This window comes from Gopherus evgoodei, chromosome 1 (genome assembly GCF_007399415.2).
Source record: "Gopherus evgoodei ecotype Sinaloan lineage chromosome 1, rGopEvg1_v1.p, whole genome shotgun sequence".
NCBI lineage: Eukaryota > Metazoa > Chordata > Testudines > Testudinidae > Gopherus > Gopherus evgoodei.
Genome location: NC_044322.1, coordinates 351,423,038 through 351,440,447, shown reverse-complemented (window position 1 = coordinate 351,440,447; position 17,410 = coordinate 351,423,038). Strand labels below are relative to the sequence as shown.

Genomic DNA, 17,410 nt, shown 5'->3' with positions numbered 1-17,410 from the left:
CAGTGTATATATTCCTGGAGGTTTCATCACGACATAATCTTTAATTAAAGATTAATCTTTAATTCCTATGGACAAGGAAAAGAGCCAGATTTTTAAAGGTATATAAGTCCCTATCTGTATCTTCAGGTGCATAAATGCCTTTAAAAATCTGGCCCAATGCTCATGTCTATCATTGTTCCAACAAGAAAATGAAGGTGTTATATAGTCTCCAAAAATTAGGGGACCTGGAACTATTTTTATTAACTGAAACAACAAGCTATCAGTCAATCATTCGAACCAAGGAATGAAGCAAACTGTGTGAAATCAAACAATTTTATGATTATTCCCACCAGGGACGGCATGCTGAGGGGGGCACTCTGCTGGTTGCTGGTCCCACGGCTCTGGTGGACCTCCCACAGGCATGCCTGGGGATGGTCCGCTGGTCCCGTGGCTTCGGTGGACCTTCCTGCAGGAGTGCCTGCGGACAGTCCGCTGGTCCCACGGCTCCACCGAAGCCGCGGGACCAGCAGACCCTCCACAGGCATGCCACCCTCCCGGCGACTGGCAGAGCACCCCCCGCGGCATGCCGCCCCAAGCATGTGCTTGGCGTGCTGGGGCCTGGAGCCGCTCCTGATTCCCACCCTGGGCTCTCTCAGGTGGTTAAAGTTATCTCTGCTGGTCCTCCATTTTGCTAGGGGGGGAAGCACAAGAGTGAATATCACCAAGGTACATGGCGTCACCATGCTGCAAGGGGAAGGAAGTGCTGCATTTGAGTTCAAATTTTAAGAAATTATTAAAATTAATGTTTAAAATTAAATATACACAAGTTAAGAGGGAAGGTACTGTACATCTGGGGTCAGTCTTGAGTTATGAGGAATTACAAGTATCTGTTACAAGGATGAAGAGATACATATATATCACATAACCAGCATAGACCCAGATTGGGGTGTGGGAGTTTTTAGCGCGTCAGTGGATAAGCGGGCTCGGATACGCCACCCATGGAATGTATAAAGAGTTCAAGTCAGTATCGGTGTAGTGAATAAGTTCATGGGTGGGGCGCGTCCCTTGGATCGTCAGGGAAGGAAGTGGGTTATCGATTACTCAATGTGGTATTGACGGTATCCTGTGATGCGTTCCATATAAATGTCTCTGGACCACCTGATCGTGTCGGACACCATGAGTTGTCTCATGAGCCAGGCGTAGCGTCGACAGACTCCACAGGCTGATGTGGGTTGTGACCAGGATGGACTAGCAGTGAATCATTGAATCATAGATTAGGCTTGGAAGGGATCTCAGGAAATCATCTAGTCCAACCCTCTGCTCAAAGCAGGACCAACCCTACCTTCTGGATGGGGCACGGGGTAGGCTGAAGTTGGTCAATCCAGAAGAGAAGCAGCCAGGACCCTCTTCTCCTCAAGCCTCCTGAGAGTGGATCTGTACCAGGGGTCTCAAACACATGGTCACGGGGCTATTTTCTGCAGCCCGCGAGCCCCTCACAGCCCCCCCACCCTCCGCAAGTGTTTACCTAGAGCAGCTCCGGCCCCACGTGTACTGGGGCAGTGCACGCTCCCTGCCTTCGTGCCCTGCCCTGCAAAGAGGCTGGAACATGGGGAAGGGCGGGGGGGCGGACGGGCTGTGCGTGGCTGTTGCTACAGGCACCGCCCCCAGCAGCTCCAATTGGCCAGGAACAGGGAACCGCAGCCAATGGGAGCTGCTGGGGGCGGTGCCTGAAGCAACAGCAACCCACCGCCCCTCCGAGCCCGTCATTCCAGCCTCTTCCCAGAGCAGCGTGGGGACACGGCAGACAGGCAGGGAGCCTGCCCTGCCCCCGGTAGGCACTGGGCCAGACCCTGCCCCCCGACCCCCTCCTGCAGCCAAACCCCGTGCCGCACCCTGACCCCACCTGCACCCCAGACATGAGCCCCTTGCCGCACCCCAGCCCCCTGCCATGAGCCCCTTGCTGCACCCTGACCCCGCCTGCACCCCAACCCCTGCCATGAGCCCCTTGCCGCACCCTGATCCCACCTGCACCCCAGCCCCCTGCCATGAGCACCTTGCCGCACCCTGATCCAGCCTGCACCCCAGACATGAGCCCCTTGCCGCACCCTGACCCCGCCTGCACCCCAGACATGAGCCCCTTGCCGCACCCCAGCCCCCTGCCATGAGCCCCTTGCCGCACCCTGACCCCGCCTGCACCCCAGCCCCCTGCCATGAGCCCCTTGCCGCACCCTGACCCCACCTGCACCCCAGCCCCCTGCCATGAGCCCCTTGCCGCACCCTGACCCCGCCTGCACCCCAGCCCCCTGCCCTGAGCCCCTTGCCGCACCCTGACCCCGCGTGCACCCCAGCCCCCTGCCATGAGCCCCTTGCCGCACCCTGACCCCGCCTGCACCCCAGCCCCCTGCCATGAGCACCTTGCCGCACCCTGACCCCGCCTGCACCCCAGCCCCCTGCCATGAGCCCCTTGCTGCACCCTGACCCCGCCTGCACCCCAACCCCCTGCCCTGAGCCCCTTGCCGCGCCCTGGGCCCCTGGTGTACCCCTCGCTCCCCCTGCACCGAGCCCCCACCACACTCCTCCTGCACCCCCTGGGGGCAGAGTTGGGGTGAGGATTTCGGGGAAGGGGTGGGAAGAGGCGAGGCAAGGGCAGAGCCTCAGGGAAGGGGTGGAGTAGGGGCAAGGCCGGGGAGAGGTGTCAGGCCAATGTACTAGTCCTCACGTGGCCCTCTGGTCATTTGAGTCCCCTGATCTGGAGCACAGACACAAGCCGCCCAGAAACACGCAGCCCTGGAGAGTGTTACCGAAATATCGGGTCTGCCTAGCCGAGAGCCAATTAACAGCCTGACAAGGATAAGGAAAAAGGCTTTATTCTGCAGAAAAAGGCGAGCCTGTACCTTGGTACAAAAGCTGTGTGTTACACAAATTTCACAAACCTTTTCTACACATTCAGACAGAGACCCTTGATTGGTAAGTGTAAAATCTCACGTTCCCCTTATCTGGCTAGTACTGACTGGTTTGGAGCAGGGTCTTCCTGCTTTGAGGCAGAGGAAACGAGATAGTGAAAAAGTTCAGGCTACTGTGTCCATGAGCAGTACTCACCCCACCCCCCTTGTAATCTATTAAGGGGGGGGGGTCAGTCAGCTTTCACAAGAGCATGTCCAGGCAGGAGGCCACCCGCCAAGGCCGCCTGCCAGGTGTGGGGAAGGCTCCAGGTCTCCAGCCCGCTCTGCCCGCGGTCGGGCTGCGGAGTAAGGAGGGCAGCAGCGGGCCGCTGCTATTCAGGGCACGTCCCTTGACAGGAAGGCTCCGGGGCTGCCGAGGGGCTACAGCGAAGATGCCGGGGTGGGTGGCAGCGTTTCGATGCGGGAGGCGGCCTGCTCGTGAGCGGGGCCGAGCTCCCTCCCGCAGTTCCCACGAAAGCCCCGAGACGCCCCGCCCAGGGACACGCCCTCCCGGCGGGCAGTCCCAGAGGCGCGGGGGGTCCCTCGGTGACGCGCGGCTGGACTCGAGACCAAAGGCAGCGCGGGAGGCAAACTCTCCTAATGGCTCAAAGCCCATTTCAGCGCTAGTCTCGGTTAGCGGGCACGAGACTCCAGTCCGCGTGTGGAGGGGCTTTTACCTCAGCTTGGCGCTGAAGGGTGCGTGGGTGCCCGCGCGTGGGAGCGGCTTGCAGCGCGCGCGCGCAGATGTGTGGGGGGTCTCCCGCCGCGACAAGCAACCTGGGCGAGGGAGGGTCGCGAGCCCCCCGGGGTTCTCTGCCCACGCGCGGGGCGGGGCCGGGCGGGCGGTGGAGCGTTGGGGACTCGCGGAAGGGCGGGGCCATCCCGGCGTGGGCGGAGCCTGCAGCTGGCGCCCTCCCCGGCGGCCCAAGTTCCGCAGGGTTTGAATGCAGCCCCCTGCAAGATGGCGGGCAGGCGAGGAGGTGAGGGGCCGGCTGGGGATACCCCCTTCCTGGGTCAGCGGGGATGGGGGTGAGGCGCTCCCCCTCCCAGCGCCGCTCGGGGTCCGTGTGGCCTCCACCCGCACACCCCGAGACCTAAGGCAGGGCCCCGCTGGCTGGGGAACCTGCGGGTGGGGGGGGGGGCACGGAGGGGTGCTCGTTGGCGGCGGCGTGCAGTGCCGGGGGGGGCATTCTGAGGGGGTGCCTGGAGGAGGGGCGGGGGACGGGGGTTGGCAGCGTGCGGTGTTGGGCGGGAGACTGTGTGGGGCAAGGGGGGGTGGGGGGAAAGTCGGGGGTGCCCGGGGGCCGCGATGTGCAGTGATTGGGCGGGGGGGACAGTGTGTGGGGCCTGAGTGACGGCGGCGTGCAGTCTCTGGGGAGGGCAGTGTGCGGGGCCTCTGGGAGGGGTGGGGGGACAGTATACGGTGCCGGGGGGAGGGGCACTGTCCGGTGCTAGGGATAGCTGGGGGTGGTATCACTGCCCTTTGCCTGCGGGAGGCTTTTGGCGGGAGAGGTCGCCGCATGAAGGTAGAAATAGTCAAGACCTCCCCCAAACTGGGTAACCTCCAGTGCCTCTCCCACTCCTCTCCTTTCCAACAGTGATATGCTAATTGCAGTTCTGGTTGTGACACAAATGAACAGTCCCCTGCTAAGGCAGAGGAAGGAATTCTGCTGCTGTCAAATACTCTTACTAAAACAGGGAAAAAAGCTGTTGCTTTGGGCTCCAGACTTTGACTTGCTATAAACTTTGGACGATCCCTCCTAATAGAGTTCTGAACTGTTGCAATTATTGTTCCATGGTGGGCACTCTTACATCTTTGCAACAGTTACGCTGTCTGTAAATTGTAACCCTCCTAAATTTTGCCCAATTGACAAGAAATCAGAAATGTTTCTGGAAGAGGATTTGCCTCTGTCTCATCCCAGTCATCATGGTTGCATAGCAAGTACAAGAGTGTTAATTCTACTTGACTAACTGCAGATACTTAGCAGTCTTGTAAAAGAGAGTGAAGGGTTTCTACATAACTAACTGCAGTCAAAAGCATGAACTTCTGCTAGGGTACCTTAAGGTCAAGGTAACTATTTTTTTGTGTTTTGTTTCAAACCTGGTAACTATCCTGAGAATCTTTTCCTATGAAGAACTAGTATGTCCTGAGTAGGGTGTTGTTTTTTTTTATTTTTATTTTTTAACCATTACATGAATGCACATAGTATCATACACAGAGCTGAGGTTCAGGCTGAGAACTATTACAGGCTTGCTTTATACTTAACTGGAGTAGCATTGGTTCTGTCTGCCTGTGCTACATTTATAGTTCTATAAATATGTTGTGGACAATTCTTACAAATTATAATCTGGGGGCTTGGGAGCAGACTAAAAATCAAGTGCTTAATTTTTTTCAACTCAGCTGAGACATTAAATTAGTAAAGAATCCTATTTTCTTATTGTAGCTTGGTATGTGCCTTGTCTAGCTTCACTTGAGACCATCCAGGAATTATGTAGGAAGGAAAATCTCACATGTAAATCCCTTGGAATCACCAACAGGAATCTAAAGAGTTATGAGGTGGAATATTTATGTGACTACAAGGTAGAAGAGGTAAGATAAATGTCTAGTCTTACAGAACAATTTGATCGATATTTCAGTTTGAAATTTGGAAGTGAGAGGCAGTGTTTTTCCTTAAGGTTTAAAGTGCTAGGCTAGCAGAGGGCTCTTGTTAAGCTACTGCTGACATTGAAGAAAATATTTCAGAATGTTGAAGCCTAAAAAAAATGTTCTTTAGTTCTGACTCTCTAAGGAAGGAAGATTCTGCTGAAATAATGGAAATGTTAATAATAGAGCACAAAATGTCTGATCTTTGTAAAACAGTGCTAAAGCAAATCTTATTGTGCTTAAATAACAGTGCAGTATGTATTATTATGATGCTTCTCTTCTTCCTTGTTTGCAATTAAAAGAACACTTCTTCCTCTATACTACTGCAGTCTGTTCCATGAACAGTTAAGGCCACATGCTACAACTGGATCCATTGCCAGACCCCAGTTATGTGCCATGTGTGTGCAGAAGCCGACCAGTGTGTGTCTGGTTTAAGGGATTTGGCCTTATGGCGCTATTCCCTTTGAAAAGAAACCTCCCTTTGAAATAATGACATTTTACAATACATATTCTTCTTAGTAGTAAATATAGTATTAATAAGTGTTTTGACTATTCATCCTCTCCGATGACTCATGTAACTATTACCAGTAGTACTGTTAGAGGTTTTTTGGTAAGTTTAGGTTTTCTTTTTGTTCTGTGTAGGGTGTTACTTTATTCTCTTTCTTTATAAAAGTTAGTATATATGACCTTAACTGTGGCTGTGCTAACAAACTAACCCACGCTGGTATAATTTGTTTTGGATCATTCTATCCAGCTGTACAGTTATCCGTATCCTTTCAAGTGGTGCACAAAGTACATACCCAGTTGCCTTGCATTTGAAGTGCTTGATTCTCCTGTTAGGACTAGATGACTGAATTTGACTATGTGGTGTTATGCCTCAATCATAAGGAGGGTGTTAAGGATGTTAGTCTGACCGCCTCTCAGTTTATGCATTTTTGCCACCTCCTTAATGACAATCACTCCTCTGTTTAATTTTATTTAATATGGATGTGATACCAAAGCAGTTGTATCATTGAACAACCACACTTTATTTTCAAGGTATTTTTGATTAACTGTTGTTGGAAATGTTCTTGCTAAATCTGTATCTATTTCTAGGGCACAGAGTACTTCCTTGTGAAATGGAAAGGATGGCCAGAATCCTCAAATACCTGGGTACCTTTGAAAAATCTTAAATGCCCATTGCTCCTTCAGTACTTCCATAGTGATAAGAATGAATATTTATCTCAGCTGAAACGAGGCAAAGCAGTAATATTAAAAAACCATATTAAAGCTTTGAACCCTGTAGTAGCACAGTACATAGTAAAGAAGGCTAAACAAAGAATAGCTCTACAGAGATGGAAGGAAGAACTCAACCGGAAAAAGAACCATAAAGGAATGATTCTTGTAGAAAACACTGTGGATCTTGAGGGCCCTCCTTTAGACTTTTACTACATTAATGAATATAAACCTGCTCCAGGAATAAATGTAATGAACGGAATCACAACCGGCTGTGAATGCTCTGATTGCCCTGCTGAGAAGTGCTGTCCAGAAGAGGCTGGATTTTTCTTGGCTTACAATAAACAAAAGCAGTTAAAAATCCAACCAGGCTTGCCTATCTATGAATGCAACTCATACTGTAGATGTGGTCCTGAATGCCCTAACAGGATAGTACAGAAAGGCACACCATATTCTCTTTGCATCTTCAGAACTAACAATGGACGTGGCTGGGGAGTAAAAACCCTCCAGAAAATTAAAACAAAGAGATTTGTGATGGAGTATGTTGGAGAGGTATGTATTTATCTCAGAGATGAATTATTTGGAATAAATGATTTAAATGTTAGTAGAACACTTTTTTTTTTAAAAATAAAAAAAATTATTTTTTCAACACTTTTTGATTGTTACATAACAGATAAATATATGCTTGGTGTTAATGAAGTACACTGAAGACATCTCATTTTAAAGTCAAATTACCTTTATATTGTATGACCCATGGTGTTTTATGCACCAAAGTAATGCAAAGGGGCTGAAGTGCAAAAGAGATTTTTGGCATTGTTGGTTTTTTTTTAATATCCTAACTTTTAGAACCAGGTCTTGTCTCTTGTCAGTATCCTGATCATCTCCCATCTTGACTACTATGGCCTTCTCTTCTAAGGCTTTCTTAATACTGATCATAGCTCAGGTCAAATATTGCAAAAATTATTTTTATCACTTGTCATGCTGATTATGTCAACCCTTGTATTTCACCATATCTAAACTTGGAAAATAGGTTGTGCTTTAAAACGTATTGGTCAATATCAGTTAACATGTTGTTAAAATGACTTGCCCTGTCTGCACTAGGTGCAAAGTTATCTAACATGTCTTAAAACTGTGTTTTTCTAGTCTAGACATGGCCCTTGAGTCACACACTGCAACTGGGAACCAGTGATGTATCAAGTTAAACTTGTCCTTGCTTTCAAGGCTCCTGCATGATCCAGTTTCTGCTTACATCTCTCCCCCGTAATCTGTGGTCCACCACTGATGCCAGCATCAGTATTGTATTTGTCCCCTTGCACAACAGTTTCTTTTATCTTCTTCCGTGTGCTGCTTCTGTGTTTACCTTCCTCAAACTATCCAATTCCCATTCAGATCCTTCCTAAAAACTCACTTAGAATGTTCAGGAGATCAGTTTCTTAAAATAGAATTACTCCTGTGTGATGTTAATGAGGAAACTTTTTTGGGGGGTGGGTGGGGGGGAGAGGAGGTTGTGGAAAGAGGCAGGACTTTAAGTGAAGGTGGTGATTAGTTGTTTGTGTGTCCTTCCCTTGCCTCTTTCCTCCAACCCCCTCCTCTGGCTGTGTGTGATTATACTTTGTTGTTCAGAGTGTAAAACTGAGTGGAAATCTCCCAAATCCAGGTTTCCTATTTCAGGGCTATCTTGAGGTGATTGTTGTAATGGTCACTATTTTTCTTTGTTATTACCAGAAAAAGATTTTGTTTTGCTAACTCTGCCAGTAAAGTATATATTTAAAGTAGAAGACTGGAGATAAACTTGCATAGTCTGCAGCCTCAAGCAGGAGCCCTCTTTCTGGCAGTTTCTGCATGTCTCCATTGTGTTAATGTGTGCTGGCCATCCCTGACTAATGATAAGCTATACCAGTAAAAGTGCAGTTTTGCTTGTATAATTTTGTCTACGCTAGGGACTTCTGCCAGCATGGCTGTCAGTCAGGGATCACAACTCTTCACACCTTTGACCAACATAGTTGTGCTGGCAAAAGTCTGTAGTGTAGATATAGCTATTAGCCCAGTCCTGCAAAGCAATCCATTTGCAAAAAAAGAGTCACATTGAAATCAGTGGGATTTTACGTGGGCACTACGGTCTGCATAGGTAAATTATATTACAGAATTAGCGCCATACAGAGTAACTCAGCAGGGAGTGGGGAGAAGAGGAAAGTTTTGAGAGTAGCTGAAGTTACGAGTGTAACCTGATATACTGATTCTCTCATATGCTGAGGGAAGTGTATGGGGGTGGGGCATGGCTGGTTCCACCTGCCCTGAACCTTTTGTGGTTCTGCTTGAAGTGAACAATTCTGTACAGGTCTGCTGGAAAAATAATATGGAGGTTTTATGTAGTAAATATAAACTGGCACTGTAGATAGGATAGGCTGTAGTTGTCTAATGACTACATCCTCCTTTAGGGAGCCTGTGATTTAAAGTCTATCTAAAATGTAGATATGAGGATTACTTATAGAGGAGTTCAGAGAAGTTGGGGGCAAAGATAAATAACTAGTAGCCTAATTATTATAGAGCAGGTCTTTTTATATTCAGATTTTTATTTTACATTGTATAGAACACAATAGGAACATAACTTTATCTGTAAATACATATCCAAGGAAGCTGTCCAATATTATGTTGTTTGAGGAGAAAATACCATCACTATCTATTAATAGGGCATTAGTGACTTTAGAAACAATCAGTAGTCAATTTAAATAGTTATGTTTAAATGTTCCTTATTCCTTACAGATACACAGCAACCTTCTTACTTCCTTTAAAGGCAAGTCTCCCTACTTCTGTTCAAGAACATGTAAAAGTTTTTTCTAACTTCTTTGTGGTTTTGTTTCAGTTCAGTAATAGTTAATAATATGATGCAGGTTTCTTTTTTTAGGTGATCACAAATGAGGAAGCAGAGAGACGAGGTCAACTGTACGACAACCAAGGAAATACATACTTGTTTGACCTGGACTATGACTCGGATGAATATACAGTGGATGCAGCTCGATATGGAAATGTGTCTCATTTTGTGAATCACAGCGTAAGGGCTTTTTTGTGTGTTGGAGAACTGTCCTGTTTGCCCCAAGAATGCCTTCTCCTTTTGTAAATATCTTGATATCAAACACACAACTTTAGTGGAATTACTTGTTTCATACTCACCTCTTTCTCCCTCTCCAAAGAGAATGTCTTGAGAGTGGATTAATGCTCTTATGGCAGCACAGTCACATAAACTTGAAATCTTTTGAGGAAAAATTGAAGTCACTTTGTCTCATGATGTTTTAAAAGTCTAAATTAAAATAATAAATTTTATCAAACAGCAAATGTGAGGGATCTTAAAATGGACAGAGTGCACGAAAGTGAAAGGAGCCTCAAATATTCTCACATGCCCCACAATCCTATTTTTTTATTAATGATTTCTTCTTGTATGTCTGGAAAGATGCCTTTCTTGCAGCATCCAACATAACAAATGATCAGTTAAATAGGATGGAAGAAATACTGATACATACCTTATCTGGTGCAAAACTAAATGTGAAAGAATATAAAGTAGCTTCGATTTAAGACGTAATGTTTGAGAAGCCATAATTATTCTTTAGTTTTCACAAACATTGGGAGTGCAAGTTTTTTTTATAAATGGGATCACTCCACAAGACATCACTTTAAATAGCAATTTTATTTTACCTGTTGAAGTAAAACTAAAAGGAGAGTTTTCATTGTTCCTTACTCTTTCATGTTCAGAATTACCTAAGAGAAAGGTGTCAACAGTTTCTAAATTTTCATTAAATGTAAAATAACATGATCTGTGGTCCTGATCCTGCAATCTGATTTATGTGGATGGACCTCTGAGCTCAAGTAGAGATTCACTGACCTCATTGGAACTCAGCCTAAGGATAAGGGTTTGCCTAAGTAGATCAGATAGCAGAATTGGGATCAGAATCTATTTCCAGTGTATTCAGTACTTGTTTCCAGACACCCAAAACAAATTTTTCTCTTCAGATAATTGAATACCAACAGTATAGGAAATAATGGCATAATTTAACCCTTGGCTGCTGATTGATATTATATGAACTATCAACCTCTGTGAAATACAGGAAGAGGAGGAGAGCATCAGAATGTACTTTTGTTTCGGTCGTAAGTAATGGAGAGAAGGAATTTTCCTGCCTTTTCCATAGCATGTCTCTCCCCTGCAGTTTTCCTCCTTTCCTCAGCACCATTTGTAAACTCACTGGAAACTTGAAATTTGTTTTTTTTTAAATAGGCCCTTTCAGTTTAAGTAAAACTAACACAGAAGACTTGAACCCAGGCCCTCCTATTACACAATTTTTTAGTTTAAGAAATTACTATTTTTGATTTGAAGTAACTAACTACAGCAGTTCATCTGTTTCCTTTTTATTGTGTGCATGAATTGTTGATCCTACACCTACTTTTGTGAAGGTGAGTTGGGGTGGAGGAAGGGATGTGTTTCTAGATGTTGCTGGATGCTCTGCACTTTTGAAAATCGGGTTGCTGTATTTAGATGTCTAAATATGAATTTTGGAGGCTGACTTCAGGTGCACACTTTTTTTGAAAATACGTGACTAAGTATTCTGTCCAAAGGCAAGACATAGGTAGAATTTTAGAAACGCATAGCTGACTTAGGAGTGAGTCCCATTTACTTTTGAAAATTGTATCTATAGTTAGCAGCACACTTCCCTCATTAATGCTCTGGCTTTTTTCATGGGCTGTTAGATAACTGCAGAGGCCAAACAGGTATGAACTGGAAAACAGAACTCCCACCCAGTGCGCCAGGATAATATTTCTGCCCTTGGGAGCAAAGTTGAGGTCTAATTTAAGTACAGTTAGTAGGTGTGGCTTGAAAAGGTCACTCTCCCACTTTTTCATCCTTTAGTAATTCTTAAGGCTGAACTTACTTTAAATTGTCTTTTTTGAAATTGTTTTGATTCATCCACTCCACCCTACTCAGTTGCAATCACTTTCAAGCTGTAACTTTTTTTTTTAAATAGGTTGTTACAGTTTTAGTGTACTATACCTGAAGAAGAGCTCTGTATAGTTCAAAAGCTTGTCTCTCTCCGCAAATAGAAGTTGGCTCAGCAAAAGATTCTCACTCACCATGTCTGTGTACTATACCCACATAGCCATGGTGTCAATACTGTTGCTTAACAGGGTCCTGCTTTCATTTAATAGTGATGTTTCAACAGATGTGATTTTTGCCATTGTAAGTCAACAGAATTACAAGTAACTCCATTGAAACTAAGAGGAAACTCAGCCCCTAAATTGTTATAGTGTCACTTTCTTCTCACTAGTAGCACGTAATATGTTTTAATTGCCATTCCCTACACTGTGTCTACGGTTCTGTTTTGATAGCAAATGTACATCTGAATTATAAAACTAAACTTTGCTTTGCAGTGTGATCCAAATCTTCAGGTCTTCAATGTTTTCATTGATAACCTTGATCTACGTCTTCCTCGGATAGCACTCTTTTCTACAAGAACCATCAAGGCTGGAGAAGAGCTCACCTTTGATTATCAGATGAAAGGTATGTAGAGTGTAAATCTTTGTGTACAGGATAGATGGTACTAGCTGGTTTTGTTGGAGCCTGATCGATTTTCAGCATGAGTTTGTTTGAAATCAAAGTGTTTAACTTCCTCTTTTTGGAGAGACCACTCTCTTCTCCATTTTTCACATTTTGTTATGTCAACACCACCTTTCAGCTAAGAGGGCTGGAAGCAGCTCCCACTTAATCCAGTCAATAATCTGTGCAGAAAGGTTTAAAGAATAATGCACAGCACCCCTATGCATATACTAGTATATTAAGTGAAGTGGATTAGAGCCCTGCATGGGACTATTTTTTTTAATCCAAACCAAAAAAAAGGTTGGTTTATATATAGGGAGAGCTGGGTGGCTGGAGAGTGGTGGCTGCTGGCTGGGAGCCCAGCTCTGAAGGCAGAGCTGCCGCCAGCAGCAACGCAGAAGTAAGGATGGCATGGTGTGGTATTGCCACCGTTACTTCTGTGCTGCTGCCTTCAGAGCTGGGCACCTGGCTAGCGGCCGCTGCTCTCTGGCCACCCAGCTTTGAAGGCAGCGCTAGGGGTAAGGATGGCAATACTGCAATTCCTCCCCTACAATAAACTTGCAACTCCCCCTCCACCACTACACCCTTTTGGGTCAGGACCCCCAGTTTGAAAAACGCTGGTCTTCCCCGTGAAATCTGTATAGTATAGGATAAACGTACACAAAAGACCAGATTTCACAGTCTGTGATGTGTTTTTCACGGCCATGAATTTGGTAGGACCCTAGTTAGGCATTTGATATACTGAGACCATTGTCAATTGTAATGAGAATATTGTTCAGGACTTCCTCTTGCTTCCTTGTCTGTCTGTCTAGATTCACTTGTTGTCTGTCTTTTTGTACTTTAGATTTCAAGTTCTTTGAGCAGAGACCGCCATCTTAATCTGTGTTTATACAGCACCTAGCATAATGGGGTCCTCATCCTTGACAAGCTCAGAGCTGATCCACAATAATCTGTACAATAAGATTCCAGGATTGTCACTTTGAACCCTAAAATGTCTGTGGGGTTAGTGTGAAGCAATGAAAACAGGGACAAGCATGACTGAGAATTCTTTATTTAGAATGTTACCAGGTTCAATCATCACTGGGATTCATGGTCTGTTACTGTTCAGCTTTTAAATTCTCAGCCATTTAGACTTCATGAATTCCACCCATGCAACAGCATGAGCTTTCAGCTACTAGTAAATAATAATTGTGGATAACAATTCTTCAGACTTATATTAATGCTTAACTTTACGCACACACAAGTAATCCCATTCAATTCAGTGGGACTTACTCACATGTGTGAAGCTAAGTATGTGCATAGGTCTTTATTGAATTGGGGTCTTGAATTGTAAGCTTTTTTTGGAGGGCAGAGACTACCTTTTTCTTTTTTGCACAGTTCCAAGCACAATAGCAATGCCTAACAAATAATATCCATTTCCAACAACCATCAATTCTGTTTCTGTATATTCGTATGTGTTCAGGTTCTCTAGATGTGACTTCAGACTCTGATGCTGTCAGCCCAACGAGAAAGAGGATCAGAACTGTGTGCAAGTGTGGAGCTGTGTGTTGCAGAGGGTATCTCAACTGAATTCTCAATAGCCAAAGTTGCACATAAATTATTTCATTTTGGGGTTTTTTAAATGTATTTTAAGACTGCTGTTCTAGTTCACTTATTCTTATGAACTGAAGTATTTTTACATATGAGTGAATCAATATAATGAAAACAAAACATTTACATTTGTATTTGAAAATGTCATTAGCCAAAGAAACAGATCTGATATTCCAGCTGCTCTTAAATATGAAAACTGGCTATGTGGATTAAAAACTAGAATTATTTGCACACTGTGGATTAGCAGCTGATGGAGGTGAATATTCAACTTTGATGTCACATTAACATGCAAGTATGTGTTTATGATTCCAATCCTGTGAAGAGCTGATTTCAATATGAGGGTGTTCCACATCTTGTGGTCTATGAAATGGAAATCCAATACCATTGATGTACTAGAAATCACAGCTGACTATCATTTTTCTTAAAAGGTTTCAAGCAGTAGCAGTAAAATTTGGGGCCCTGGTCCTCTACTGGGATCTACTGCCATTTAAATTCTGCATAGCTACACTTCATAGAGTACACTTAAGAAATAGGTGTTTTGTTGTTGGTGGTTTTGGTGTTTTTTTTTTGTTTGTTTTTAAGTATCCATGGAACTTCACACAAGGAGACTGATCAGTGTTAACAGATACTGGATACAAGATTGGGTAGTCATCACTGAAACAAATCATTGGTGAAGGTTTGGAAAGCGATAAACAGGAATGGAGTATAAAAAATAGCCAATATTTCTTTCATGAACCTAGTGCTTTGATACTCGGTTATATAGCATAGACATAAAAGTATCCCAGCAATGTAACTGTATCAACAGTTGTCTTATATTATGTTACAAACTTTTACATATTGTGAATTTTTTCTACCTAGTGGTGGACTTTAAACACATTAATGCCATTTTTTTTACCCTGTTGTAATAACATAACTTCAGTGAAGTTACTGAAAGGGTGATTTTGCCCATTTACTGTAGACAGTAGTAAGACGTTCTTTGAATCTTGAATGTAAAGGGCTGAAAAACTTACTGTTCAGCTTCTTGAATATTTGTTTTTTTCTGCTAATCTTCAAAAATTTCAGATGTTTATTGAAAATGTGGTGATGTATGCTAAATTGTTCTTGACTTCAGAGAAGCACCCAACAGCAATTAAGTTAGTTGTAGACTGTGGGTGGAACCATGAAGTAACTAACTGTACTTCAGGAACAAAAGTTCAATTCTTATTTTCTCATTGATTGTAAACATTGCATATTTCTTAGAAGTGATGTACAGAATCTTTAAGGAGATCAGGCATAACTGTTGCTCATCATTTGCTGTATGTCATGAAGTCAGCTACTTACTTTTATAAGGTACAGTGCTGTTGGCTCAGGTGGTTGAGGTCAAGTGTTCAGCCTGCTTGGTTTGTTAAAAATATGCCTTAAATTTTATGTTGTTTGAAGGACAATGTGATCATTTTGTTAATTTAAAAGCACAAATGTACTTGAACTGCAGAACTGGCTCTGTGTAGAGAGAGTGAAATTTTGTACACCAAGGCTTATCCAATTTGTGATCGGGCATACACATCGGGGGCTATTAGCAATGCACAAAGCTATGTATCTGCTTGTAAACTGAAGAGTTTTTAATTTTAAGTAGATGATTTATAATGTTTAATGAATAGCACACTAATTGCCTAGGTTTTAAACACATCTAACATTGCGATGCTACCTGGAATACGTGCTTGGATGAAACTGCTGTATCTAGTCATTTTTAAAGGTATTCTTGTTATGACTAATTCTATCCGATGTCTCCCACATAAGTATTTTATAAATCTTAAGGGAATCTTAAATGCCTTTTTTTTTTTTTTAAATTGTTTGAGCCAAATTAATTCCTCTTCCATTTACATATTGCCCCAGCAAACGGGGTTGCGTGCACCTATGTAATCCTTCATTTCATTTAAGAACATACGAACTGCTGTACTGGGTCAGACCAAAGGTCCATCTAGCCCAGTAACCTATCTACTGACAGTGGCCAATGCCAGATGCCCCAGAGGGAGTGAACCTAACAGGTAATGATCAAGTGATCTCTCTCCTGCCATCCATCTCCACCCTCTGACAAACAGAGGCTAGGGACACCATTCCTTACCCATCCTGGCTAATAGCCATTAATGAACTTAACCTCCATGAATTTATCCAGTTCTCTTTTAAACCCTGTTTATAGTCCTAGCCTTCACAACCTCCTCAGGTAAGGAGTTCCACAAGTTGATTTTGCACTGTGTGAAGAACTTCCTTTTGTTTTAAACCTGCTGCCTATTAATTTCATTTGGTGAGCTGTAGTTCTTGCATTATGTGACTAAGCAAATAACTTCCTTATCTACTTTCTCCACATCACTCATGATTTTACACCTCTATCATATTCCCCCCTTAGTCACCTCTTTTCCAAGCTGTAAAGTCCTAGCCTCTTTAATCTCTCCTCATATGGGACCCTCTCCAAACCCCTAATCATTTTAGTTTATATAAGGGCAATAATATATTCTCAGTCTTATTGTCTATCCCCTTTATGATTCCTAACATCCTGTTTGCTTTTTTTCCAATGTGGATTACTTCACGTTTCTCCACATTAAATTTCATTTGCCATGTTGTTGCCCAATCACTTAGTTTTGTGAGATCTTTTTGAAGTTTCCTTGCCCTGTCCAAGCTGCTCCCCAGGCTCTCTCTCTACAAGATGTGAAAGGCCTCAGACACCTTGGTTGGCTGCTCTGCTCCTTCCTCTTTAATCCTGCTCATGGGTATCCTTAACAAAATACATGGATAAGCAATTACAGAGAATTACATTTTAAGTAGATAAAGGTCTGCCAGCTGTCAAAACCTGAATTTAGGTCTTGTCTTTTTTCGCAAGTCAGTGTGTATAACATGAGCTGCTCTACTCTAGGGGCTGTGTTACACCTCTCCTGCAGGCCACAGACAGGACCCTGGATTCAAATCTTGGCGGGTAACAGGAAAGTATTGGATATAAAGTCTACTGCTGTATCCTGTTACTTATTTAGGATCAAACCATGTTTTGTGTTTACCTATTTACAGTGCATTTCAATTTGCCTTGTGTTAATGGGACATTAAGTTGTTTTTAAATGTGACATTGAAAAAGCTGTTTTCAGTTTCTTAGCAAGCCCAGGCCAACCTTGCTTTAGCCTTCTCTGCTTTTTTTTGGTAGGCATTACCTTGGTTACCACTACAGCTGTGTGAATAGCACTTGGGTACGGGTAACCTATTAACTGTCTTCTGGCTGGTTTTGAGGTAGCAAAACTAAAAATGGTGCAGCATTCTCACCAAGCAAAAGCTATTGTGTATTTATTTAAGTTGTCAGTATACCAACTATTTGTGTACTGGGACTGTGTACTTGTTTATAACCTCAAGAACATTACTTTTTCTTAAGATGTGACATCTTTCTCTGTAATAGCAGTTAGTTTCCTATTGTTTCTTGGTAAAATAAATTAAATTTTAGTT

At 44.0% G+C, this 17,410-nt stretch overlaps 1 protein-coding gene across 3 annotated transcripts; it reads left to right on the top strand.

Annotated features, from left to right (window-relative positions):
• The first annotated feature begins 3,049 nt into the window (after positions 1 to 3,049).
• SUV39H2 (suppressor of variegation 3-9 homolog 2) lies at positions 3,050 to 15,870 on the top strand. 3 transcript variants are annotated; one of them, XM_030564481.1, is made up of 6 exons: positions 3,050 to 3,617; positions 5,366 to 5,511; positions 6,661 to 7,332; positions 9,686 to 9,832; positions 12,196 to 12,325; positions 13,824 to 15,870. In XM_030564481.1, the coding sequence occupies exons 1-6, from the start codon at positions 3,134 to 3,136 to the stop codon at positions 13,928 to 13,930; spliced, it is 1,686 nt and encodes a 561-aa protein (XP_030420341.1). In that variant the 5' UTR covers positions 3,050 to 3,133; the 3' UTR covers positions 13,931 to 15,870. The 3 variants fall into 3 exon arrangements, with proteins under 3 accessions (XP_030420341.1, XP_030420421.1, XP_030420507.1); XM_030564561.1 differs by lacking the exon at positions 3,050 to 3,617 and adding an exon at positions 3,821 to 3,901; XM_030564647.1 differs by lacking the exons at positions 3,050 to 3,617; positions 5,366 to 5,511 and adding an exon at positions 3,821 to 3,901.
• The last annotated feature ends 1,540 nt before the right edge of the window (positions 15,871 to 17,410 follow it).